Raw genomic sequence first — 27,639 nt, 5'->3', positions numbered from 1 at the left:
GGAGAGTTCCAGATGTGGCCACATGATGCCAGACACAGGCAAAGGGGAGCAAGTCTCAGCAGGCCCACAGCTGTGCTCTGGAAGTCAAGGCCACCTCAGTTTGATCCCGTAGTCAGTATGTCATTTTGTAAGGCCAGTTACCTTATCCTAAATATTCATGGTCAAGGGCAGGACGCTGAGCCCAGCTCCATCAGGGCAGTCTGGAGCCTTGTTCTCAGGGAACTCACTGTCCGGCGGGGACTCAGCACAAGTCACCCAAAATCAGAGGAGAAGGGTGGCACCACCAGCGAGGGAAGGACATGCCTCTCAGGGCACTTAGAGAGGGAAATGGCCACTTTCTGAGCAGCTGGGGAGATGGCCTCTGAGCAGGGTGGCGTGGAGAGGCTGGGTGGAGGGGTCCCGGGCGGGTAGCAGTCTGTGTGTGTGTACAGAGGCGCACAGCAGGCGGTTCGGTGGGGCTGGAGTGCAGGGCTGTAAGGGGGACAGCAGGAGTGTATCAGAGAGATGCACTCACTGGGGTCCTGATGTCTGGTTAGGGAGCCAGGGTGCCATTCTGAGAGCAATAGAGAGCCATGGATGGTGTGTGAGCGGAGAGCACAGCTTTGCCCTCAGAAGAACAATTGGGTAGCAGTAAGAAAGAAAGAGAGAAAGCAAGAGGCTGGGGCCCAGAAATAAGTTAAAAGGTCACTGTAAAGTCGAAGGAAGAGATGACAAGTGGATCAAGGATGGAGAAGACTGGATTATTTCAAAGGCAGCCGTCTCACAGGTGGGTCCTGGCTCATGATGGGCGCTAGGAAGGAAGCCAGGACCAGGGAACAGCAAGGCAGGGGCAGGGGCAGGGGGAGGGGAAAATCTGATGCAATTACCTTGTCTCCTTGGAATCCGGGATCTCCCGACACACCTGGAACCCCTTGTTCACCCTAAGTACACACCAGCAAAGAAGGTTACAATGGAGACCACATGGGCTCTGGAAGCCTCCCCCACAGACCCCCTGGCGAGGTACAGCTGTGCCGAGGCTGTTTCCCAAGTCGGATCTGGCCAGCAGCAGCCTTGTGAAAGGAAAGGTCGGGCCCCTGGCGAGGAAAGCAGGCGGTGGCGGGGGGAGGTGAGCTGGCCGATGTGCAGACTTGCCTGGGGCTGCTGGGATGGCTGGAAACGCCACTAACAGAAGCTAAGCTGCCCACTGCCCAGTGTCAACTGGTCTTGCCTGCAGAACTGACGCAGAGCAAATGAAGTGTTTGATCCTTCAGCCTCTTCATCATCAACTGGTATTGTCACACAGGGGTGAGGGCAGCATGTGCAAGGGCCTCACACCAATGTGGTTTCGGAGTGTTTGCGTCTGCTGTTTGATATTTTTCACCATCAGACTGAGCTGTCACTTCCTCCTCCTGTGGGGGTTTCTGTGCTAGCAAGCAGCTTTGGTCTATTTTTTTTTTTTTTTTTTTTTTTTGAGATGGAGTCTCACTCTGGTTGACCAGTTTGGAGAGCAGTGGTGCGATCTTGGCTCTCTGCAGCTTCGACCTCCTGGACTCAGGTGATTCTCCCACCTCAGCCTCCCCAGTAGCTGGGACTACAGGCGCGTGCCACCACGCCCAGCTAATTTTTATTTTATTTATTTATTTATTTTTAGTAAAGATGGGGTTTCACCATGTTGCCCAAGCTGGTCTTGAACTCCTGGACTCAGATGATCCGCCCGCCTCAGCCTCCCAAAATGCTGGGATTACAGGCGTGAGCCACTGTGCCCGGCCGATCTACTTCTAATTAACTATTTTAATCAGCTATAGCATGGGAAATCAGATTTCCTGGCTTGTTAAGACTATGTGTAAACAGCGAGTAAATTGGTCTTGACTTAAGTCTGGGTGTTTGTCTTCTAACACGATATACTGCACAGGCTTAGTGACACTGATTCTGGCTGCTGGAGGCCTCTTCTCCTCCCTCCCTGTTTTTAGCCATGTTCTGAATGGGCAGTCCAGATTGGGAGCTGCTTCCTCTTAGGGCGGGAACCACCTCACACGGCCGTCACCTCACCCTATCCAGCCCTCCACGTTGGACATTACTGACACGTTGTCGGCCCCAGGATTCAAAATACATTTACAACCCTGGGAGCAGGAGAAAGAATGGGGAGAAAAATCCGGGAAAATGGAGAACCTTAGAAAACCCACACATGGCTAAGGCCATGACCTAACAAAAGAACTTCCTTAATAGAACAAAAGTCAGAATTAAAAAAAAAAAAAAATTTTTTTTTGAACTTACTTTGTTTTTTCCAATTTGGAAAATCCTGTACAACATCCTGGTGTTTGGGGAACCACAGGACTTTTTTTTTTTTTTTCTTTTTTTTTTTTTAAATGTCCAAGAGAGGAGTGAAGGGGTGAATAAAAAGAGTGAAAATAGAAAAACAAGGAAAGTTTAAAAGGCACCTAGGAAATCAGAACAATGAATTTGAAGGGAGCTGGGCTCGGAGCAGGAGCTTTGCTTCCAGAATGCTCCTCCAGGCTGAGAGAGGGAGCCAAGCGGTTGTAAGTGGGACTGAGTCCAGGATGGGTCATGGAAAATCTGGGATTTGAGGCAGGAGCAACCTTGGAACATGAAGGGATGGCTCTGTCATCCCAGGGTAGGGCCAGGGGACACGGATGTGTGCGTGGCTGATCGGAACACAGCCTTAAGGCTCCTCTCCACCGAAGGAAAAGGGGTTTCTTTCTCCCCCTGCTCTCTTTTTTCCCCTAAAGACATTTGATTTTCTTAAAAACTATGAGCATGAAAATAATTTCCTCCTCCTTTTTTTTCCAGAGTTTTCACCTCTCTAAATGTCCCAGGCAACTCCCATCAGCAAGCCAGCCGAATTCCATGTAACACATTTATTTCCATGTTCCTGAAGCAACACTGAGCTGAGACCAGCTCCGCAAAGGGGCCTATAAAAAGCTCACTGCCTACACTCTCATTTTCCCCGGCTTCCTTTCTCTCTCGTTCATGACTTCAACATTTCCAGAGCGCTGATGTCTCAAACCTTGGGATAAACAGGTAGGTGTGGGGAACCCCCCGTCTCCATCAGAAAGCCCCTTCAAAGAGGGAGGGCTCTGGCAGAGGGGTGTAGCAGACAGCAGGGTAAGGGGCGGGCAGAGGTGGGTGGTGGCTGGAGGCTTGGGCATGGCAGAAGGAGATGGAAGAGGTAGAAACAGGTAGAGAAAGGACTGGGGTTGGCATTGCACCCAGCTGGCTACCCCGGGATAGGCTTGCATAATACAATCTGGATATGTCCATTTTCACCCAGCAATTCTAATGTTCTAAAAGTCCAGGGGCCTGCAAATCTCTTTCTCTCTCTGGGTCTTAGTTTCTCCAGCTGTGAGATGTAGGCACTGTGAAATATGAACTTCCCAGAGTCTCACTAGCTCTGACCTTCTGACCTTAGTTCTGCTTAACAGTTGAGGTCTCTGGAGCCAGGTAACTCTCTACTTACCAGCTGTGTGGCCTCAGGGAAGCTTCTTTTTTTGAGATGGAGTCTTGCTCTGTCGCCCAGGCTGGAGTGCAGTGGCGCGATCTTGGCTCACTGCAACCTCTGCCTCCCAAGTAACTGGGATTATAGAATCAAGCTATTCTCCTGCCTCAGCCTCCCAAGTAACTGGGATTACAGGCGCCCACCATCATGCCCGGCTAATTGTATTTTTTAGTGGAGACGGGGTTTCACCATGTTGGCCAGACTGGTCTCAAACTCCTGACCTTGTGATCTGCCCGCCTCGGCCTCCCAAAGTGCCGGGATAACAGACGTGAGCCACCGTGCCCGGCCCAAGCAAGCTTCTTATTTCACAGTGGGTAGGAGGATTAATGGGTGGGTCCATGTGGTGCACTCAGATGGTACCCAGCATGGCACCTGACCTTATGACCCAGGTGTAGGGGAAAGCAGAGGTACCTAGAGACAGGTGCGGTGTCAACTGACCACAGGAGGGACTGAGCAGCAGTCAGTCCTTCGGATGTCTCACGGATACTTGGAATGTTGCCCTGAACCCCTCCTGCACCCCCTTTGGGGGTCCTGGTTTGCCAAGGGTCTGAAGAGGCTAGGCAGGAAGACAGCTACAGAGCAGGGCACAAGTGCTGGGCCCTGTGTCTCTGGTATTCAGATGCTGCTTCACTCTGGGCCCCCAGGGCCTGTCTTCCCACTTCCAACTCTGGTTTGGCACAGGGTGAGATAGGAAGAGCTCAGCAGCAGGGCTGTACAGAGGACACATGGCAAGGGTAGCCATCCCCATGGCAGCAGGAGAAGCGGGTCAGGGGCTCAGAGTCGCATTTCCAGTCGGCACGCTCTCTGGGGTTGGGTTCCCAATCTCACGCCAAGGTGGTCTATGTAGATTTGTTTCCTCCTGTGCCCTCACTGCCACGCTCCTTGCTCTGTGGCTTTGCCTTCAAAGCACAGATGCTGGCCTCAGTTCTACTCTCTGGATTCAGAGCCCTGTCTTGACATACCTGCCCTGCTTGCTTCTGAAGACACGACTCTGTAGGATTGATCTCAGAATCTGGAATGTTCTTCATCTGGAGACCTCCACTAAAGTGCTGGAATAAACTTCATAAAGATCCTTATGCACTATCTGCTGAGGTTTTCGGGTTCCCAGAACTATCTGCCTGAGCCCCACCCAGAGTGACTAGGAAGAAGCTGGGGAGCACAGATTTAGGGGAGGCGAGAGGAGAGGCAAGAAGAGTGCAGGGGAGTGGACCTGGCGAGAGATCAGCAGCAGCCTCCGGGCGGAGAGGGGGTTGGCATGCAGAGAAACCACAGTGCAATAAGGGAGTATTCAGATCACCTTATCACCTTTCAGTCCGGGCTCCCCCACGCTGCCCATCAGTCCCTGCAAGACAAAGACCCAAGGCCAGCTGTGATGGAACTCTAGGCCACAAGAGTTAGGAGCCCTGGCTTAAACGTGACTTGCTGCCAGACCCCTGCTCGATCCCCCAACCTCAGTGTTCACATCTGTAAAAGGGGGCAAATGACTCCCATGTCACAGGGCAAGGGTGTGGACTGAAGGAGCTATGAGAAGAGGCAGTGAACCACAGCACTGCAGACAAATCCAGAGGAAGAAGGCACTGATGGGGAGGGAAGGGCATGTTGGTTAAATTGGGTCGTCCCTGGGATGTGGTCTAGCAGTCTTGGCCTGCCTTCCTGCTGCACGACCTTCCCACTCAGGGATGGGCTGAGTTCACTGGTTTGCATGGTAGTTTCTGTGGCCCTGGTGATGTCCCCTACTGGACTTCCAGTGCTCTGAGGCCTGGAACCATGTCAGCTCGAGGAGGATGCCTGGCCTAAATGACATACAGATGATGCCTGGCTCTGGGGCCAGAGCTGACAGCTCCTGACCTGCCCAGCTTCCTCCTAGCAGCACTCTGAGCATCCTGCCATCCTCCCTTCCCCTAGCATCATCTAAGGTCACCCTTCCTTCTGGGATGAAATGGGTCGGGGGTGCCCACTTGGGATGAGGCCTGAATTGGGGGACGTCCCTTGCTTACCTTCATGCCCTTGGGTCCTGGGTAGCCAATCGGACCCAACACTCCCAAGTCACCCTGTGGGGGAAGAAAGAGAAGAGGGTGCTGTAAGCAGTGACCCACAGGAGGCTGGCCTGGGTGGTGACAACAATCCCCAAGGTCCGTGGGGCTGGGCTTCTGAAGACACGACTCTGTAGGATTGATCTCAGAATCTGGAATGTTCTTCATCTGGAGACCTCCACTAAAGTGCTGGAGTAAACTTCATAAAGATCCTTGCCCAAGCTCATTTCTAGATGGCTGCCCCTTCCCTATCCCCATTCCTTTCCATATTCAATATTTTTCTCCTCTATCTGATTCTTTACCCCGGATCAGGGACAAAGGGCTTTTCATTTGACTATTTTGGACCCTCAGGCTCTCTCTATCTGTCCCCCCCGGAGCTGCTGTAAGAGTTAAAGAAGGCATCAGTGGGAGTTCTGACTCCTCCGGCTACATGAGGGGAGGCACCTCCTGCTTCCCAGAGGCTTGGCTATCTCTGAGGAGGGCAGCAAGTAAGGAGTGAGGCTGTTGATCCCAGAAATCCCAGAGTTGGCGATGGACCCTGTGGGACACTACAATCAGCTGGTGGATCCTGGACCACAGGTTAGAGACCCAGCTTCAGATCAGATCAGCCGGTCCAAGGTGAGAAAAATGGAGTTCCCAGATCTGAAAAGCCAAGTTCCCTTCAAGACTGTGGAGTTTGCAGGTGACAGCTCAGCCTGGCTGAGTGCTGTCCCCACGATGCCCCTCCTGGCCTTTCCACAGCCTGCCTTCCTTCCTCTGCAAGGAAGGCTCTGGAAAGCTCTCAACCAGGCTGAGCTGCCGTTTGCAAACTCCTGCAAACTCCACACCGTCCCTCTGTCTGTCTCCCCAGAGGCATTCCACTGCACAGGCCCCGTGGCCCTTCCAGCAGGAGCCAGGCAGGAATGGGATTTTTCATTCTCTGTCCACCCAGTGGACAGCAGACCACTGGGTCCCGCTCTCCTCTGGGACTCACTCATTGTGTGAACCGGGGGAACTTGATATCTCCACGCCTCAGTTTCCTCATGTGACAAGTGAGGACGTACAGTACTGTCTACCTGCCAGCCTTGTTTCCAGGAGTAACTGATTTAACATGTAAATACTTGGCAATGTCTGGAGTCCTTCTTGGTTGTCACAACTTAAGAGGTGCTATTGGTATCGGGTAGGCAGAAGCCAGGGATGCAGCTCAGCATCCTGCAGTGCAGAGAACAGCCCCCGCCACGAATAACCATCCAGCCCAAACGTCAGTAGTGCCAAGGTCCAGGAATCCTGGTACAGAGTGAAGAAGCGGCTGACTTTTCTCTTAACCAGCCTACGCTTTTCCCCTCAAATCTCACTTCTGCCCACTCCATCACTCTCTCAGCCACAGCCATAACATTAAGTCCGCACTCAGGGAAAGGCAGACCCTGAAAATACCCTCTTCTCTCCCTTGTCCATCCTCCGTGACTGATATGAGCGTCTGGCTGCTGTGTGGTTGCAACGTGGCTGACCTCTCTGGGCCTCTGTTTCCCACTACCTGATCAGGCTCTATGGAGGCCCCTGGCAAGTGCTCTGAGGTGGGGGCACAGCTCTGAAGCACTGGAGGAACAAAGGCTGCCCCAGGTCGCCAGGCTCAAGAATGGGAACTGGAGTTCTTGTCTGAGCTGCCTGGAGACGTCTCGGAGGGAGGCCAGGCAGAGAATGAAAAACCACATTCCTGCCTGGCTCCTGCAGGAAGGGCCAAGGGGACTATGCGATGGAATGCCCCCGAGGAGAGAGACAGACAGACAGACAGACTGTGTGGAGTTTGCAGACAGCAGCTCAGCCTGCCTGAGATGATGCCGATTCTCACTCTCCCAACCCCAGAGCAACAGGAGTCTGGCCTTGGCGCTTCCTGGCCTGTGTGATCTTGGGCAAACGCTTCCCCTTTCTGGACTTTAGGATTCTCATTTGATTGGATTAAACAAAACCTCCCAGCTGAGCCTTTGCTAAGAAATTCTGCTTTCAGGCCCAGCGTGGCGTCATGGTTCACGCCTATAATCCCAGCACTTTGGGAGGCCTAGGTAGGAGGTTTACTTGAGGCCAGGAGTTCAAGATCAGCCTGGGCAACATAGGGAGACTCAATCTCTACAGAAAATATTTAAAAATTAGCTGGGCATGGTGATGCATGCCTGTGGTACCAGCTACTTAGGAGGCTGAAGCAGGTAGATCTCTTGAGCCCAGGAGTTCAAGATTACAGAGAGCTATGATAGCGTCACTGAACTCCAGCCTGGGCAACAGAAAGATACCCTATCTTAAAAAAAAAGAAAAGAAAAGAAAAGAAAAAGAAAGAAATTCTGCTTTCAGGTCCCATCAAATAATCTCACTGAGAAAGTGAGGGCTCAGTTTAACGGGTGTTAATAATAAGCAAATGCCAGTTGCCAGCACTGTGCTAAGCACTTGACCTGCCTTAACCCAGTAATTCCTCGCCACAGCCCTTCAAGATCAGTCTACTACTGTCCCCATTTCATAGATGAGGAAACTGAGGCTCTGAGAAGTTAGGGCTCCAGCGAAATCACAGAGCCGGGGCACCTCTGGGATTCATTCACACTAGGCAGCCTGTCTCCAGAGCTTCTAGGCTATTCTGAGGTGGTCTCTGGAGAGGAGGGAGAGAAGCCGGATTGGAAGGGAGGCCAGCTCTCTCTGCAGAGAGCCGCATGTCCACAGGTCCCTCTGGCTGCTGCCTCTCTCCTTTCCTGGACGAAGGCAGCCAGGGTGGCCAGCCCAGAGCTCCCCCTGATGCACAAATAAACAGAGCGGGCTCTGCTGGAGGAGTCCTGCTCTGCTGGGGGCCAGGCAGGGTGGCAGCAGAGGGGCCGCCAGCAGCTCGGGAACACAGGCTCTTTCTTCCTCACTCCAGGCCTGAAGTGGCTTGTTGTGTGGGACTCAATTCAGTACAGGCCGGATGGTCACCTGTGTGGGTCCTCGGGAGTCACAGCACAACACCCCATTCCCCAGGTCCCGCTCGCTGCCTCAGCAGGCCTCTCCGAAGGGGTCTGTGTGTGGTGGGGGCAGGGACCTCACGTGGGCATCCAACCCTAGGGGAGAAGGAATCTGGCAGAGAGACCCCTGCCTGCAGGCCACACCCGGAGAAGGTGCCAGCTTGCATATGGCAGGTCCCCCTGTGTTGGTGGGACCCCCACATTGGGCTACAAAAGCATTTCCGGGAGGAACAAAGAAAACTCCAGGCCAGCATCCCCCGAGGGCAGCTTGCAGAGCAGCCGTCTCCTGTGTACCAGACGCCCTCCAGACCAGCTTGGCCGGAGCCACTCAGAATGTCATGTCCCCATGAGAAAGAATAATGAGTAAGGCTCTTAATTTGGATCCTGTTTCCACTTTTCTCTAAGCTCCCAGACACCGCACGCCACACTGTGCCCTTCTCACTGACTCCCACCAACAACACAATCAGCCCTGTCTGTCACCATTTAAAGAACGCCCACTGTGTGCCGGATGCACGCTACCCACTTTGAGCCCTCCTTAACAATAGCTAAATGTCACTCTGGGCACCTTTGCCATGCCAGGGACGATGCTGGTGGCTTGGACGCTCACCAGCTGCTCACAGTAACCCCAGGAGGTAAGCACCACTGTCAGTCCCACTCCATTTTACAGATGGGAAAACTGAGGCTTAGGGACAGGTGACATAACCTGCCTGAGATCGAGCGATAAGCAGGGGGCAAAGGCAGGACCAGAACCCAGGTCTGTCCATCCATCTGTCTGTCTGTCTGACCCCACAGTCCATGCTCACAAGGTCTGAGTTGGCTGTTGACCAAAAAAAAAAAAACAAAACCACTGACGGCTGCCTTTCCTGTTGCTATGTCTCACCTGAGACAGGGCATCAGGTCAAGTTGGAGACTCGGAAAAACGGAGTTGTGCTCCCCTGACTGCCAGCCAGTGGATGCCCGGAGGCTAACGTGGGGAACATCCGGTGCCCATCCTTCATGACGGTTGCTCACACATCTCACCTTCCTGCCCTGCTCTTCCTCCTTAGCTGTGACATACTTAGCCACTGACGTATCTCCCCAACCCTGGCTCAAGCTGTTTCCTATTCCCAGAGTGCCGTGCCCTCCGCTGGCATTGTTCATGCCCATTTGTCCTTGGGCCTCCAGCGCTAACATCACTTCCCTGACCCCAAGACCAGGTCATGCCCCTGCTGTCAGGCCTCAGAGCCCCATGCCTCTCGCTCGGGGCCCTTGACACCGGCCATCCTTTCTGCATGTGCCTATAGGGCCACCGCCTGTGCTGCCTCCAGACCAGGGGCAGGTGCCTGCTCTGAGGGCCTCACCTCTGTGGTTCCAGTGCCCAGAACAGGGTACAGCTCTGAGGAGGTGCTTAGTAAAAGTGGCTTAATGATGGTGAAAAAGAAAGCTAAACATGCTCACTTATAATCCCTCTGAGGACTGCCTTTGAAGGCCACCAATGCCAGGTGGGTTAGGGACAGGGAGCTGGAGCTGTGGCCAGTTCTAGTTGCTGTGTGGTCTTACTAAGCACCATCTCTCACACGAGAACAGCCCTGGCACTGCCCAGTCCATGCTGTCCCACACCCGCTATCTCTGTTCAGCACAGAAGTCTTGAGGAGCTGGGGATGTGGTGCAGCAGTGGAGAGTGTGAGCTGTGACAGGCCAGGTCCAGCTGATTGGCTGTGTGACCTTGGGCAGGTGCTTCACCCTCTCTGAGGCTCAGTTTCCTTAAGTGTAAATTGGTGGCCCCACTTCCTACCCTCAGAGGGCTGTTGTGACAATTAAAAACTTGGCACAGCGTTGGGCACAAGAGGATTTGTTGCATGCCAGGTGGTGGGGTATCTAACTTTGCTTTATAAGCAAGGAGACAAAGCCAGGTGATCGTTTAGTGGCAGAATAAGGTGGACAAATCCATTGCCCCTCACATGCTGGGTTTGTGGCCAGATCACATGTTCTTTGGGTCTCATTAAATCGTGGAGGAGCCAACATTTCCTCTGTGTCACTCTGAATAGAAAGGACAGAAATCGTCTTTGTTGAGCAGATTCTGGAATCAGGCACAGTTTTCTTGAGGGCCTGCCAAAGGGTTTCAGTTACTCAAAGAGGGCTGTGTGGAGGCCCTCTCACCTCTGAGGCTGCAGGGAGCCACCGGTGGCTTATTGGAATTGAGGCATATGGACCCAGGTGACAAGCCCGACACTTCCACTCTCTAACTGGTGACCTCGGCTTCACGAGGCCTCCCCAGCCCAGTGCATGCGATGCACACAGAGCAGACGCTTAATAAATGTTAGTTTGTCCTCTCACACCCTTCCTCCCGGCTGCAAGGACCCGGGGGACGGAAGGAAGGTTTGGCTTCAGTCTGCATGCAAATTGCTTCAACTGACTAGACAGAGGCATTGAATAAATCTGAATTTCCACTAAAATGATTATCAATACGTGGAATTCCCATTTGCTCAGCTAAAAACCCACATCCTCTGGAAAACCGTAGGTGACTCACAATCCCTCTTCCTCTTTAACTCCTGGTTAGAAAATTCCTTTCCTTTCCAGCTCTCTGGGGAGACAGTTTCTTCCCCCAGGCACAGAGGCTGCTATTCCCAAAAATCCAGGGGGGAAGGAGGCATTCGCTCGGGGAGCAGAGGTGATTTGATGGGCTGAGGCCCAGCCCTGTGACCCCACAGTCACAGGAGAGAGGACACTTCATCTTGGCAGCGAAAAGAATCTAAAAACTGAGGAAGGAGGCTGAAAGTGGCCAAAAAAAGACACAGCATGAAGGGACCACAAGGCAGAACAAATCAGCTCTGGGAAAAGGGGGTACCATGAAACGCAGAAAAGGCCCAGGGCTCTGCCCCCAGCACAGGCTGCTCAGAAGCAAAAACAGGAGTGCCCTGGACTAGGACTTGAGATTCATGGCCTCCGTCCTCACCTGCCAGGTACGTGACCTTGACCAGGGGCCTCAGTTTTCCCATTTGCTGAAAGGGTTTCTCCTAACAGACACTGCAAATAGTGTTTCCAGACTGGACAATTAAAATGACAGGAACAGTGAAATTTGAATGTCACATAAATAATGAGTGACATTTTACTATAAATGTGTTCTAAATACTGCATCTGACATTCAAATTTAACTAGGTGTCATATTTTATCTGGCAACCCTAACAGTGGAGTGCAGCAGAGAGTGCAGGTAAGAACGAGCTTTGTAAAGAACCAGGAGGTTCCAGCACTTTGGGAGGTTGAGACGGGCAGATCGCTTGAGCCCACCAGCCTGGACAATGTGGCAAAATCCTGTCTCTACAAAAAGAAAATACTAAAATTAGCTGGGCGTCATGGTACACACCTGTTGTCCCAGCTACTTGGGAGGCTAAGATGGGAAGATCACTTGAGCCCGAGAGGCAGAGGTTGCTGTGAGCCAAGACCGCACCACTGAACTCCAGTCTGGGAGACACAGTGAGACTCTATCTCAAAAAAGGTAGAACCAGGAGGGCTACGATGCTATAGTCCAAAACCCCAGAATCTGTGTTTATTCCACTAAGCAATATTCTTGCTCCTTTCGGGACCCAACCTAGTGAACGCTGGGATGATGACAAATAGGAACATGTGCCAAGGATGACAGACAGGATACGTAAACATCCCTTCAGAAAGGCTTTGGGATTGGAATTGTTTAGAGGGAGCCCTGGGAAGCACAGACAAAGACCATTTTACACCTCAAACAGCCTCACTCAGGGACAGTGAGGACGACTTGGGTTCGATCCACAGGAAAACACTGAACAATGAGAGCTGTGTAGAATGGACTAGGCTCCAAGAGAGGGAGGGACTTTTTACACTGGAGGTGTTCAATTTGGAGTTTAATCACCATATGACCAAGATGCTCCAGAAGGGATTCCTGTTGGGCTTAGAGAGAGTCAGATTAGAAGACTTCTAGAGAGTTCTCGAATTCCCATGGCAGATATTTCTTTTTCCAAAGCATTTAGGTCAATGCCTTGTGCCAAAGAAGGTGCTCAGCAAAGTTCTACTGAATGGACATCAGGGATGACAAATTTATGACTCATGTGTTGACACTTCCTCAACCCCAGCCAAGGCAGACATCACTCATCAATTGCAGCACTCTCTCCAACCAAGTTCCAATGTGACTGTGAAATTTTTCTCAAGTCAGTAACCTAGATAGCTGCTACCGGGTGTAAAATATCACATGTGTATGTAATATAATAACACCAACAATAGCTATTACTATCATAACTAGTACTTCTTGAGTGCTTGCTATATACTAGGCACTTTACATATTTATTTATCTACATCCTCACTCACAACAATCCTCCAAGTTACGTACCAATATTGTTCCCATTTTATAAACGAAGAAACCAAGGCATAGGGTGGTTAAAAATTTTGCTCCAGATTGTGATTAAATGAGTGGTAGAGCTAGGAGATTTGAACCTAGGCAGTCTGGTTCCAGAAACTGTCCTCTGAGCCACTGGACTGGAACGGACTGTGTGTTTCTGTGGTTCTGATAAGAGTGGATACAATGATCCCATTTCACAGAGGGGATCCCCGAGGCTCAGGGAAGTGAGGCCAAGGTGAAGTTCAGTCAGGAGGTAGCAAAGCCAGGATTCAGACACAGAGGGCTCTCACCTTCTGCCCACCCCACCCAGGTTCTGCTCCCACTCACCTGAGCAGGCACAGGTGGCCATGGGGACATTTGGACCATCTTCCCAGGACTGGCCTCCCCTGAGCGATGGGGTCCCCTGCCTACCTCAGGGGCCTCCTCCAGCCTTTCCCTGAGCAGAATTTCTCAGTACAGTTGCTGGAGTGGTAAAGCTGGAAGCTCGTTTGTCAAGCTAGCAGATAGTTTACCTGTGTCCCTCCACGGGCCCCCAGACTCAAACCCCATGAGGAATGACCCAATGGACAGGGCGGAGGGGGCATCAGACTATGGGAACACTTGGAGTATCATTTCCCAGGCTCTGACCTCTCACTGGCCCCTGGAGCTGGGCACAAGGTTAACACTCACTCCGCTGAAAGCCCAGCAGGGGCCCTGGCTTTGGCTAGAACCACTCCTCCAGGCCTACGCCACCTGGATGGAGTCAGGTCAGACCACCTCCCACCTCCTTGTGTTTAGGCTCTGTCAGCCCTGGGCATTTCAGGAGGTAATAACAAGAATTAGTATAACAATATTTTCCACTAGCACTTACTGGGTGCCAGATCCCGTGCCAAGGACTACACATGTGATGCCTCCTTTAATCCTCACGGCCACTCCAGAATGATTCTGCTATCACCTCTATTTCACAGATGAGGAAACGAGGCCCAGAGAGGGTAAGTGGCTTGGCCCAGGTCACACAACCAGGATGTGGCGGGCCTGTGACTTGAACCTAGGTGGTCTGGCTCTGAAGTCTGCTTGGAGGAAAAGAGTGCAAAAGACCACCCTGCCGGCTACCTCCTCCCTCTGGACCTGGAACCCCTCACCTGTCAAATAAGTACGCCACCACCACTTGCCCACACCTCCTTGCAGAGCCATGGCCATGCACGCAGCCGCTGTGAAAGTGCTTTGGCAATCTTGTGCTCCAAGCGCTCATCTCATTTAACTAATAAGGAAACAGGCTCAGAGAAGGTAGGTGATCCACCTGAGGCCACACAGCAGGGCTCTCCTCCCTCAGCCCGCCCACCCTCCCCCAGTCACCTTCCCCACCCAGGTGGGTCTCTCCTAGCCCCCCAGTCCCTCCGGAGGTTTGATGAGAAAGGGGCCTTTTCAACCCCCCTGCAGGGCCTGCTCCTGGCTCCCCACACGCTGGCTCCACCCTGAGTCTCCCCAACACCCACCCGCTGCCCCAGGCATCGGTGTACTTACAATGAGGCCGGGGACTCCAGGGGGGCCTGGGAGGCCCAGTTCTCCCTGCAGATAGACAGACACCAAGGTGGTTACTTGTCCCATCTCCCTCCAGGGCCCCTCCCTCCATGTCATCCTCCACACAGGCACCTGGTGGGGTCTTTCAGAGCTGAACTCTCCTTATTCCTGACCACAGGCTCCAGGGACTTTCCTGAGTCTGGCCTGGAGTTTGGACCACAGCCATCCCCTCTCTGCCATCAGCTTTCCTCGTCTGTCAAATGGGGAGGTTGGATTTCCAAATCCAGTATCTTCCCATTGTAAGCATAAAGGAATGAGCGGAATCGCGATCATGGTCATACAGATGTGCATGGTGCTTGACATTTCACGCTCATTTTATAGACAGGAAAACTGAAGCTCCAGAGGTTAAGTGATTCACCCAAGGCCAGGTGCAAGGAAATGACAAAGCCAGGAGGACTCCAAGCTGAGAGCCTCTAAGCTGACCTCCTTCCCTTTCTCAGCCAGGAGGTGCTGTGGCCCTTGAAGAATCCTCCCCAGCACCCCACACCCTCACATGTCCTTCTTCCAGGGGCCCCCAGAGGCTGGAAAGAGTTCTAGCCTGGGAGTCAGGAGACGAGGCTGTGTGTGTGATTTACCCCCCTACACTTCAGTTTCCTCATCTTAAACATGAATCTTCCATGGCCCACATGAGAAATGACAGGTGGAGGGGTTTGAGTCAAGTTCAAAATGGAAAAGTGAGAATATCAAACTCCAGGGCTCTAGACATTGTGATTAGTAATGAGAAGTAAGCAACAGCCTTCGCTTCAAATGAGGGGAAGAAACGGACATCAGGTCTTTTCTGTTCCTCTATGCCAGGAGCATAAAGACATCCCTGCCACTCCCCAAGGAAACTCGCAGAATGATACTGCATATCGCTAACAGTTACTCTAACAAGTGATGTATTGAGGGAGAGGCTCTGATTTCCCTCCACCCCATGCCGTTGCTGATGCCCCTTCCTCCACCTGCAATGTCTCCCCACCTATCTCCTCATCCCAATGCAAATGTTACTTCCCTGTTCTCTTCTCCAAAGAGGCACCTGGGACCTCTTTAATCCCACCCATCCCACTGCCTGTTGTGTGACAGAGGAGAGCAATGGCCCATGAACTCCTCAAGGTCAGGACTGTACCCCAGATTACCCAGTATTTTACACAGCCTCACCCACTGAACCCGTGTGATGAGCGCAACACCTTGGCTGCCCTCCTTTCATTCTCACGACAGCCTTTTTTTTTTTTTTTTTTTTGAGACAGTCTCACTCTCTTGCCCAGGCTGGAGTGTAGTGGCGTGATCTTGGCTCACTGCAAGCTCCACCTCCCAGGTTCAAGCAATTCTCCCCCCTCAGCCTCCCAAGTAGCAGGGATTACAGGTGCCCACCACCACGCCCAGCTAATTTTTTGTATTTTTAGTGGAGACGGGGTTTTGCCATGTTGGCCAGGGTGGTCTTGAACTCCTGGCCTCAAGTGATCTACCCACCTCGGCCTCCCAAAGTGCTGGGATTACAGACGTGAACCACTGCACCTGGCCTCAGGCTGGAATTCTGATTCCCCCAATTTGCAGACAAGGAGACTGAGATTCAGGGAGGTGAATGAATTTTTCAAAGCTCACACACCTGACAAGTGGTGCAAGAAAATTCAAACCCAGCTCCGTAGGGCTCTGAGGTCAAGGCTTAATCCCCAAGGGAGCCTGGCTGGGTCAGGCTCAGGGAGCATTTGTGGAACTGAATTAGCGCCTAATCGGGTGCTGGTTATGAATGCAGCAGCCACCACTGGAGAGGGCACAGCTGGCACAGCTGGCACAGCTAGCTGCTCAGGCAGGAAGCCCCGAGGAGAGATGGGGGACCATGAACACCTTCTCCCACCACGGCCTGGAGCCGGGAAGGGAAAGACAGAGTCGGCTCCCCAGGGCAGGCTGACCTGGCTCCTCGTGGAACAGAGCCTGGGCCTCTAATTATTTACAAACTCTATAAACATGCCTGTGGTGGAGATTCCTTTAGAACTCAGCTCTTCCTTTTCTCCAAACACGGCCTGCAAACCGTTTGCTTCCCCAAGCCTCTGCCGGCCCATAAACATTTCTGATGCTTTGTAAGATGGCAGCAGCCGGGGCTTCTCCAGTGGGGAGTGATCCATGAACCTTCCGAAGTCCTGGAAACGGGGTGCAGCCTGGAGCTTTGGACCCAGGGGCTTAGTGGGCTGGGGACTCTTACGGGGGGTGACAGGGCAGTCACAGTAGACAGGAGCCTAGCGTTTAGAGACGTCACGTAATTTGCCCAAGGGTGCCCAGCTGGTAGTTGACAGGGCTGGGATGTGACCCAGGTCTGTCTGACCCTAAAGCATGGACTCCTAAAATGTGCTGTGTGTTCACTCGGAACCTCCTGTTCCCAAGGACTTGAAATACTTACAGGGTTTCCATCCAGTCCGGGAGGGCCTCTTTCCCCAAAGACTCCAGGAAACCCCTGGAGGGCATGAGAGAGAACAAACATCTGTAGGTTAGTGTTTTCACCTGCAGGGTGGGCTTTCATCCAGACCCCCAGGGGGGGACACAAGGACAATGTCCAAGCAGTCTCACTCCTTGGTCATGGGCAGACAGTGGAGTCCTGAGGTCACCCCTACCATCGACAAGCACCTGCGCATAAAGAATTTCTCACGGGTCCTTTTCTTTCTACTCAGTCTCTGAAAAGAAAATGGTACCCAGCTCCCCAGCATGAAAATGCCAATCCTCTGTTCTGAGACCTGGTCCTGATGGAACGGGAAGGACACAGACTAGGGGCAGGAAGCTGGATCTAGGCTAGTTTTAAGAGCCTCTGCTTCCCCACTGGTCAAGGAGGGGAAGGCCTCTGTTGCATTTCCCAGCTCAGACCTTCTCTGATTGTGGCATGTTCTTCAAAAGCCACCCAGTGAAATCATGATCCCCATTTGACAGATAAAGGAAGCGAGGCTGTGAAAGAGTTAAGTGGCAAGGTCACACAAAGTCACACCACCAGTGAACATGAGCACAGCCTCCACAGGTGTTTCAGCAGCTCAAAGAGATGCTGAGCTGCCCGGCCCAGGCAGGTCTGTCCCTCCCGCCCCATCCTTGACCCCACTCTGGAGGCCGCTCCAGCTCTGGGGAGATAGGCAGCTGGAAAAATATCAGCTGTGAGGACGCCTTCAGGGGCCGGGGACAGAACTCCATTCCTACTTCAAAAGGAAAAGAAAGTCCTCAAGCTTGGAGTTGGGGGAAACCTGTTCTCCTCCCCTCCTTGAATTCAAATCATTGTTTTTCCAGGGAAATGTAATTTAAAAAAAAAAAAACAAAGCACATGTTTTCCTGACCAAGTGAATGCTGGAGCTATGATTCAAATGGTAAACATTCCTCACAGAGGATCATCCTGTTTTTGGTTTCTAATACTATTGGAGGAGTCCAGTGAGCACACTAAACCCAAAGGACCAAACCTATAAACAAAACCCAAACCAGAGTCTCTACTGGTTAGGCAAAGACACTTTGAAATGTGTGTGTGTAACCAGGTGTTTAGCCTGGCCCTGCCCCGCAGCCCTAGTCCCTTCAAATCTCTCCTCTGCCAGGAAGTCCTCTTGGGTTGACATTCACCCCACAGAAGGTGTGGCTTCATTCAGACACCAAAAGGAGGAAATGAGAAGACGATAATGAAATTGAGACCAAGCTAGTCACTTCGCATGCAAGACTTCATTTGCGTTTGATATGTATCTTTGAGGGAAAAGTTATTGGTCCCATTTCACAGATGGGAAAATTGAGGCTCGGTTAGGCAACATCACATGGCCAAGGTCATAAAGCAAGCAGAGCTCAGGTCCACCTCTGGAGTTTGGCATGTTCATATGAGCTATGCATGGGCAAAGCCTGGTATGCAGAGGCTGCTCAAACGCGTGTCCAACTGGTTGCAGAGGGTGGCAGAGGAGTGTGGCAGAGGAGGGTGTATGCGTGTGTGTGTGTATCCAGATCATGTCTTTGTGGGAGCATATCTGACCTTACCCAAGCTTCCTCCTCCCACATCTTTAGGGTCTCACCTGCCAAATTCCAGTCTCACCTAAACCAGTCCTTCTTGGTCATGCTGAAGGTAGATCGTCTCACCTCCTGGGACAAGAATCAGCCAGGTGGGCTGTGGCCAGGGGATCCTTCTTCCTTTTTTTTTTTTTTTTTTTTTTTTCATGATACAGGGTCTCATTCTGTCACCCAGGCTGAAGTGCAGTGGCATGATCACTGCTCACTACAACCTCTGCCTCCTGGGCTCAAGTGATCCTGCCGCCTCAGCCTCCCAAGTAGCTAGGACTATAGACGCACACCACCACGCCTGGCTAATTTTTGTATTTTTGGTAGAGATGGAATTTCTCCATGTTGCCCAAGCTGGTCTCGAACTCCTGGGCTCAAGCGATCTGCCTGCCTTGGCCTCCCAAAGTGTTGGGATTACAGGTGTGAGCCATGGCGCCCAGCCAGGGGCGCCTTCTGAAGGCAGTGAGTTCCCACCTGTGGCCTCTGGACTTTGGGGTAGAAGGACCTGGTAGGAGAGGAAAGCAACTCCTTGAGACAAAGGGGATATTGTCTGGTTGGTCACCTGGCTGACTTCACATGGCCTACAAGGAACAGGACTTGAGTAGTCCCTGCTCCATTCTCCAAGTCCAGCATATGGAGATGGCCTGCGGATGAGCCCTGGCTCTCCTCCAGGCTGGCTGTCTGAACTTGGGCAGGCCCCCACACTTGACCCTCTGTCCTGCTCAGGTTGAGGGTGTGTGATCTCTAAGGACCCTTTAGGACCCTGTGATGCCCAATATATTCACATATAGCAGCCACCAGGCAGGTCTCAGACCCATGGGTCTGCATTCAGAGGCCCTTCCAGGCTGGCTCAAAGACTCCTCTCAGGCCCAGCTGCTGGGCCAGCCTGTCCCATGACAGTCCTGACTGCACCACCCACGGGCCTCTTGGGGCCTCAGTTTTCTTTGCTGTGAGGATGAGCTGACACGCCACATGGAGGGTGCCTCAGTGAGGGTGCCTCATTGCCACATGGGAGGCCACAGCCCCGTGAGGGAATGTCTCTGAGGTATAAGCAAGGGAGAGACGGTCATCAGAATTTTGAGTCCATTTCTGGAGGGGAGGAACCTCTGCAGACAAAATGCAGCCTGAGTCTAACCAGAGGGCGATGATGGTGGGATGAAACAATCATAACAACAGTAAACTCCAACAGCGTGACCACCCAACAGGTCCTATTATTGGCTGCATTTTCGAGATGAAGAAACTGTGATTCTGAGAGGTTAGGAAAAGTTTCCAAAGTCACACAGCCCTGGCATAGCAGAGATGAGATTCGAACCCAGGCCGTGTGACTCCAGAACCTGTTCTCTTAGCTACAACTGGACACTGAATGAAGAGATGGACTAGAACCAGCCTACAGGCTCTCAAAGGGCTCATTAGAGTCCTGAGCTAATGTGCAAAAAGGAATGGCATGATTGATGCTAAGGACTGGTTCTGCTTGGATATGCTGAGGGCCTTGGGGAGGCACCCCCGTCTCCATCTTTAATCTTCCTTCCAATGGAGGGGTCAAGCAGATGACCTCTAGGAATCTAGGGTTTGTAATTAAGAGCACAGTGGTTGGAAAAAAGAGCTTTAAAGGTGCTGGAACAAATCTTTGATTGGAACCATCAGGTCTAAGGATGAAAAGACCTGAGATGTTCTTGATGTTCACCACCTCATTACACCAATGGGGAGACAACACACCCAAGACCCCCCTCACCCACTACCTTGCCTCATCCCTCCACTACTAAGTGGCAGAGCCATTTCCAGCAGTCACCCCGGAGCTCCCTGGGTCTTAGAGCAGCGGCTGCTGAGCTGGACGTATAGCCCCCACTTCAACCCCATCTGCTTCCCTCTCTCTGGCCATGCCTGCGTGTGTAAGGCGACCACATGGCATGCATGCCCAGCCTGGCCAGCAGCAGGGACCTTCCTCCACATGCCCGAGCTCCTGGCTGCAGCAGGCTGGCCCCAGGCCCAAGGAATGAGCTCGGCTCCCTGCCGGGGCCCCAGCCACGTGGTTTCTCTACTTTCCCAGGTCGGGCCCCTCTGGAGAACTGAACACTTCGTACTTGGAGCAGAACAAGGCCCAGGAGGAGATAGAACAAGGCTCAGGAGTGAGACTCTGCATTCTCTCTTGGCCACAACAACTCAGAGGAATAGAGCTGAGGAAGGGATGGTCCTCGTCACCACATCCAAAGCAGGATGCCAAGGAGAACGCAGAAGGCCATCTCCTCCACTCTTCTGCCTCCAGGAAGTGTCCGCCCCAACGTCTGCTCCGAGGGGTGTGATACAGGGGCAGGGAAGCAAGGAACATCTAGCATCCAAAGTTCCACTCATGCTTCTAAGGCTCAGGTCCCTGGTCTGCAAAACAGTCAGCACTGTCCCACTCACCTGGCAGGGCTGGGCTGAAGAAACGGTGAGATGTTTCTAATCCAACCCCTGGTCAACTCTAATGTGCCATCACTACACTAGTTAGGGTTTATATCAAGAGTGGGAATATTTAGTAACCTCTAGAAGGAGCCCGCAAAAGGATCTCGGAGAACTTCTATCAGGTGGACATTCTCCAAAGCCTGGAAGTTCCTGCTTAAGTCTAACCTGCATCCTTCCTACTGCACTTGAAGCAGCCATATTCTTTTCTAGGTGTGCAGGCTCCAAGCGTGCTGACATGGAAAGACCCCTTGAGGTTTCCCAGCACCCTCCTCTCGTGGTCTAAACACGTTTTTACCCTGCTCTCCTGAAATCCACTAGGAAATCTACTCAAGAAAAGTCACCTCAGGGAACAAGGAGAAGACAGGAAGGCAGAGTTCTCTCCAGGATTCCAGGGGCACCAATAGCCTGGGTCAGCTCTGGCTCCCATCTGGGTCACTGGAGACCACACCCCCAGCTCACAGCATCACCTCAGCTAAGAACCTTAATCTGCTTTGGCCTCAATTTCCCTACTTGGAAATAGGAATTCTCTGTCACTTGGCTGCCTGCTCCCTGTAATCTGAGAACTGGAAAGAGCCATGAACTTGAAGCCCAAATGCACCGTGTTAGAAGCCCTGCCTCCTCCCAGAGGACTGCGTGGCCTTGGGCAGGTCCCAATCATCCCTGAGCCACACCCCAGGGAGTCAGTGCCAGGGCTAGGCCCTTCCAGCTCTAAGCTGCAGGGTCTTCCCTCCGGACTCATTGCACAAGGCCAGTCTTGGCAGGCCTGGCCAGCGGCTATGAGACAAGCTGTGCATGGTGGCCTGCCTTGCGGGGCCATCCCAGCGGGCTTGAAAGTACATTTGGATAAGACAGTAGGACTCACTGCAGCATCTTCCTAGCCTGCTCGTAGAGACCCTTGGCTGGGAAACATGGCTCAGTCTCTCACTGTGAGCGACACTGAGCCATGTCCAACAAGCCAGGACAGGCAGGAGAAACCCATTCAGCTCCAGCCAAAGCTGGTCACATTTTCTATCTGGACCCCTCCTCAGAAAACCCCAACACATTCTGTTAGCAGGAGGTATGAGGAGGGCTGAGAGCTGTGGACCAAGCTTTCCTCTGGAGGCTGAAGATGGGAGCAGAGAGAAGAGGGAGCCCTGTGGAGAGTACCCTGTCCTGGAAAGCAAGTGTTCTGGGTTCAAGTCTTGACTTTGCCAACAACTTGCTGTGAGACCTCGGGCAAGTGTCTTGCCCTCTCTGGGCTATGTCTGCTTATCTGTCCAAAAAAGAGTTTGGGCCAGGCCATCACGAAGGTTCCTATAGCCCTGATGTGCTTTGACCACCACTGTCTCTTCCTCAGCTCCCGTTAGTAAAAGACACTCACACATCGCCCTTCCAAATTAGATACTGAGGAGGCCGCAGGCATGGGCCCGAGGTTTTGCCTGCTGGAGAAAGACCGACTACAGCAAAATCATCACCAGCCCTGCCAGAAATGACGCCAGCTGCGATCTGGCATGAAGGAATTCAGCTCATTCCCCTGTCACTTCCTCTTCTTAATAAGTGCCTAGAAACTGCTCGGCCTAAAGCTTGGATAAGGAGGAAAAACCACTCGTGACGGGAGCCCCCAACCCCACCATGTAGTTCAAGGGGTTGGGAGCACCAGCAACAGAGGGATGGCCCTAAAGACTGTCCAGGGTCTTCAGGCCGAGAGCCATGGCGGACTCAGAGGCCCAGCGGAGACAGAGGCAAAGCTGTAGGGACTCAGCCGATGTGAAGTCCCATTACGTACACATTAAATCATATCTGACACAGATCTTGCCGATTTGCTGGCCACGGCGGCTGGAACAGATTCGAGGGTATTTTCACAGCTTTCAAGGGTATTGCATGGGCCTAGGGCTGAAAAGGTGTTTCCCTCCACCCACGTGTGACACCCCGGTGCCAGGGAACACACCTGTCATGGAGGTCAGAGCCTAGTCTTAGAAAGTTAAAGGCAAAAAGCAAGGAAGCAGACAGAAGTTCTCAGTCGGGCAAGGGTTCAGAGGGTCTATGGACAAATGCCTTTGACAGTCTAAGCCTCAGTTTTCTCATCTGGAAAATGGGGATGATCAATCCCGCCTCAAAGGTTCACTGGGAGAATCGCATGTGGTTCAAATACTATGCACCACCAAGGGCCTCAATACACATTGCTTCCTTTCGCTTGCAGGGGGCTTAGGGTGGCAACCATGCCCTCTTCTGGTTATTCGTCCTGTTTATTGATCATCTCTACCCTTAAAATTAGAGCTTCATGACAACAGAGATTTTTGTCTGTTTTGGCTACAGTGTTATCCCTAGCGCCTGGCATAGAGTAATATATTCAACCAATAATCTTTGGTCGAGTGAGGAATGAATGAGTGGCCTTATCTCACACAGGCAGGATAATGGGACCTCAAAACTGGGACTGCCTTCTAAGCCAGGCCATGAACAAGGTGACTTTCAGCTCCAAGAAGAATACAGGAACACGGCAGGGAGAAGGTGTATGAAGGGGCTGCCGGGAGGGGAGATGAGGAGGATGCAGAGGATGGGGTGGAAAGGGGAAACTGAGGCATGGCCCTGCTGACATTCCTTATTGTGTCCGGTTGGAGAAGAGGCCATGACATGCCCAGGCTTTCCTGGGTCTTGCCTCTTCCATGCTCAGGAGACTCCGGACCCCAAGCTCTAAACAGCTGCACTCTGGCACTGGAGTTGAAAGCTCTGGCTGGGTTCTAATCCAACTCTGACACTGAGCAGCCACGTGACCCTGACCTCATCATTTACCTCTCCGACAGCGATCTCATCTGTAAAGCAGCAATGCCTGGCTCCTAGGATGCGTCTGAACAAATCCCCCAAAGGTGACCCTGGAGGCTGGCCTGAGTGTTGGGGTAGGGCCCAGCTGAGATCACCTAAGCAAGTCAAATGCTTCCACTCTGCAGCTTAAACCATGGGAAACCAGACCCAGCAAAGGTGAAGTCATTGGCTCAGTGTCACACCATACAGAGATCCCCTCAGCCATTCACAAAACAGGAACAAGGGCTGCTCCATTTATTGAGCACTTACTAAGTGACAAGCACAATGATCTTATGGGCCATACTATTGTCCCCATTTCTCAGAAGAGAAAACTGTGGTTCAGAAAATTTGAACCAAGCCTGCTCCTTCCCCAGGGCCTTTGCCTTGAAAGCCACACCGCTTCCACGCCACCTCCTTGAGAGTCTTCATAAAGCGAGGGAGACTTTCTGGACTAACTTATCCAATATCCCAACCCCCAAGCACTCCCTGTCTCCCTATCCTACTCTCTCTTAGATTCAGCACTACCTAACCTTCATTTGATCGTTCATTCTTCCATTTCCCCATTCAGTGACTGTGCATCTGTCTGTCTGCCCCAAGAGAGTGGGAACTTTGTCTCATGCACTGCTCTGCCCGAACGAAGCACAACGCTTGGCCCATAGTAGGCATTCAACAGATATTCATGGGATGAACAGATAATCACTGGATGAATGAATCGCCTTGCCTAAGGTCACGCTGGCTTGAGGGACAACCCCAGGTGCCAGCCCAGCCCTCTCAGACTCCAGGTCCTTGCCCTGAAGCCGGGAGCATCAGGTGCTGCTCCTTGCCCAGGTCTACGTGTCAGGTGTTGGACCTTAGAGAAGACTGCCTGTCTGGGCCACAAAGGGGTCTGGGTTGGGGGCGGAGGGACCTCCTCTGTCAGTTCTTTGAGGCCAGGACCTGTTTCTTTCTTTTCTTTGTTTTTCCTCTTTGGCCCCCAGAGGGCCCAGGTTAAAGGCTCCAACAGTTAACAGGCCCATCAGTGGCAGAATCACAGAGAGGCCGCTCTGAGCACTCTCAAATGCTCCAGGCCTCCTCTTCATACTCCCTTCCTCACCAACCACCAGCGATGGCAGGCCCGGACTTGGGCTGACCATGGTTCCAAGTCAAGGGGTCAACCTGCAGGGCAGTGTGGCAGAGGGACCCTGGATATCTCACTCTGCCTCTCAGAGCCTCAGTTTCCCCCTTCTCAATAACTGGAATGAATGACCTTCCTTCCAGGCAAAGAGTCTAGGGAACCTACTTTTATAATATGACTGCCAGCTGGGGACCCTGAGAGGCTGCCTCAAGCGGCCACTGAGATCAAAGACCCCGGGCATAGACCAACTGAGTTCGAATCCTGGCTACATTGTTTACTCCTCCTGAAACCCTGGGCAAGTGACTTAATCTCTCCATGCCTTGGCTCTTTCTCCATGTTCTGCACAGGTACAAATAAGAGGCAAACAATTTCCTCCCATGATGGGGAGTCATAGAGAGAGCTGGTGGATTGGGGGTCACTGCTGAGCCCCTCTTTGGGTCATGCATGTGTGGCCCTGCCCATACACCCCATTGTCCTCTGGCCTGGTGTGTGCATGAGCAAACTGGACAGAGCAGAATGACACCCAGACAACGTGGAGACTGAGTGTTCCCTGAGATGGGAGCACAGTCACCTGGTCTGGCCAAGGTCCCCTGGTCACAGCAGACCCACAGACACAAATAGACAGAAGCCCCCAGACACAGAACTGCACTGGAGAGCCACTGCTGCCCACACGGAGAGAGGAGCCAACCCCAGGGAGGCCCAGAGCCCACGGAAGCCCCAGTCCCAGCCGGGCCCCAGTCACGCTGTGTGCCAGCAGCAGGTCCTGCGGCCAGGCAACCCCACATGCGGCCCCCACACTCAAAGCAGGGGGAGAAGCAGAAGATGCCAGGCAGCAGGTGGCCAGGGCAGCGTGGCCGTGGGAGGTGGGGTTCCCCGCTAGAGTCTGCGTAATAGACACGGAAAATCTTTACCGGCATACCCATCTTGCCCCTCTTGCCAGGAACACCAGGCAGGCCCTGCAGGGGAGAGACAGGGTAGACGTCAGGGCAGGATGCCAGCAGGGACAGTCAGGCTTGCCCCAAACCAGCCCAGAGCCACCCATGGCAGGAAGGCACAGAGGGCCTGCAATGTGCGCCATTTGCGTGGCAGCCCCAGTGACATGCATGTCGGACGGATGGCAGGGTCAGGGTCTGTGGTGACCTAAGAGACAGAGAAATGCCAGTGTTCCTGTATTCAGCAGATGCTTCATAAATGCCCAGGCTCCAGCTGTCCTGAGATTCTCTATACCCAGCTTATGGAGGTTACAACTGAGTTCCCATAGATACGGGCTCAGGTTGGGAGGGGGCGGGGAGGAAGGTCCCAAGGCCACCACCCCAAGGGCTTCTAATGGACCTCCAGGCTGGGCCAGGGGTCCGTGAGAAGCTCCCACACCATCTTTTGGACTCCTCTGACTTTGATACTTGATCTGGAAGGACAGGGATCTTGGGAAATCTTAGCACCCACTGCCTGTCACCAAACCAGCCCCACCACCTTCCCCAGACGGCTGCTCCGCCTGGGAGTCCTCAGCTCTTCAGAGACCTCAGGGCCCAAGCAGAGACCAGGTTTCCAGCCCAGTCTCCCCTCCCCACTGTCCTCACCTCTACCCCGGTCCACTGCCCCCAGCCAGCTACAGCCACACCATCTTGTTCTCAGGCTGCTGGAATTCCTGCCACCTGCTCTTGCTGTCCCCACCCCTCACCAACACATTTTCCTCAAGTAAACCAACTGATCTGTCTAAAAGAGGAATCAGCAGATGGTTTCTGGAAAGGGGCAGATAGTGAATATCTTTGGCTCTGCGGGCCATACGGTCTCTGTCACACCTACTCAACTCTGCCATTGTAGTGAGAAAGCGGCATTGACAATATGTAACCAAATGAGCAAGGCTGAGCTCAATAAAACTGTTTGCAAAAACAGACAACTGGCTGGATTTGGCCCATGGGCCACAGTTTGCAGACTTCTGATCCATACTATAAAGTGGGCCTGGTGTTCATTGGTTGCAAGTCCTCAAGAGGCTCCGCATACCCTCAGAACAGAGTCCCTTTCCTGACCTGAGTCCTGGTCACCTAGGACATTGCCCCAGGGCCCTCTCCAGCTTCAACTCCTACCACTCTCACCCTCTCATGCAGCACTTTGGTGGTGTTGATTGTTAAACTCGCCAAGTTACCGTAAATCCCTGACTTTGCACATGCTGTTCCCTATGCCTGGAACGCATCTGCCTTGACTGGTCCCCTTATCAGACTCCTACTCGACTCAAGTGCACCTCCTCCAGGAGGAATTCCTTGACTTCCCCAGGCTGGTGCCTGGCAGGTCCTGCTCTGCTTAGGCAGGGGTGGCTGGTGGATGGTGAATAACCAAAGAAGCAAACTTACTCGCTCTCCATCAGACCCTGGCAGGCCGAAGAGCCCTGGGAGCCCAATGTAGCCCTAGGAAAGAGAAGAAGTGGGGTCACAGAGGTCAAGCGGTGAGGTGTGGCCGGCCCAGCCTGCCCCAGCCCACCCACCGCTGCCATCCCACATCCCGGCTCCTCCTCTTCCTCCCCGATGGCAGTGGCAGCTCCGGTGGCTCCTCGATGACATAGGCCTTGAGGCAAGTGTATATGCCCATGGACTGCATGGTGCTGGCTTCCACGATGTAGTCCAAAGGCACATACCCTCACGCCAGGGAAGGGCGCGGGCGCTCGCCGACAGGAGGCCCGCCCCGCGCCAGGGCTCCAGGATCTGCAGAAGGAAGCTCGCGGCTGGGTTAGATGCTAGCATGGCACCAAGCCCTCCCCACCCCCAGAGATGCTGGCAGGTGCCTGTGGCTCCTGCCACGGCTCCTCCTAAGTCTTCAAGGTCCTGGATGCAGGACTTACATTCACCCCTGGCCGCCTGAGTGATGGCATTAACTAACAGCGGCTACGAACCCGGAGTGCTGACATTGTGCCAGGCACACGCATGCTACCACATTAGACTCTCACAAGG

General features: G+C 52.9%; 1 protein-coding gene across 6 annotated transcripts in view; it reads right to left on the bottom strand.

Annotated features, from left to right (window-relative positions):
- Positions 1-27,639, bottom strand: part of COL27A1 (collagen type XXVII alpha 1 chain) — a 147,087-nt gene that overhangs the window by 66,452 nt on the left and 52,996 nt on the right. For all 6 annotated transcript variants that reach the window (XR_004177969.1, XM_031654444.1, XM_031654445.1 and 3 more), the window contains 7 exons: positions 27,046-27,099; positions 25,609-25,653; positions 16,760-16,813; positions 14,329-14,373; positions 5,491-5,544; positions 4,791-4,835; positions 867-920 (listed from right to left, as the gene is read on the bottom strand). Coding sequence is in view for 5 of the 6 variants with exons in the window: in XM_031654444.1 (XP_031510304.1) it covers positions 867-920; positions 4,791-4,835; positions 5,491-5,544; positions 14,329-14,373; positions 16,760-16,813; positions 25,609-25,653; positions 27,046-27,099 (351 nt within the window). In the remaining variant the exon portion in view is untranslated. The remainder of the gene's footprint in view (positions 1-866; positions 921-4,790; positions 4,836-5,490; positions 5,545-14,328; positions 14,374-16,759; positions 16,814-25,608; positions 25,654-27,045; positions 27,100-27,639) is intronic.

The sequence above is a fragment of the Papio anubis genome, chromosome 13 (genome assembly GCF_008728515.1).
Source record: "Papio anubis isolate 15944 chromosome 13, Panubis1.0, whole genome shotgun sequence".
Taxonomy (NCBI): Eukaryota; Metazoa; Chordata; class Mammalia; order Primates; family Cercopithecidae; genus Papio; species Papio anubis.
This window is presented reverse-complemented; position numbering and strand designations above follow the sequence as displayed.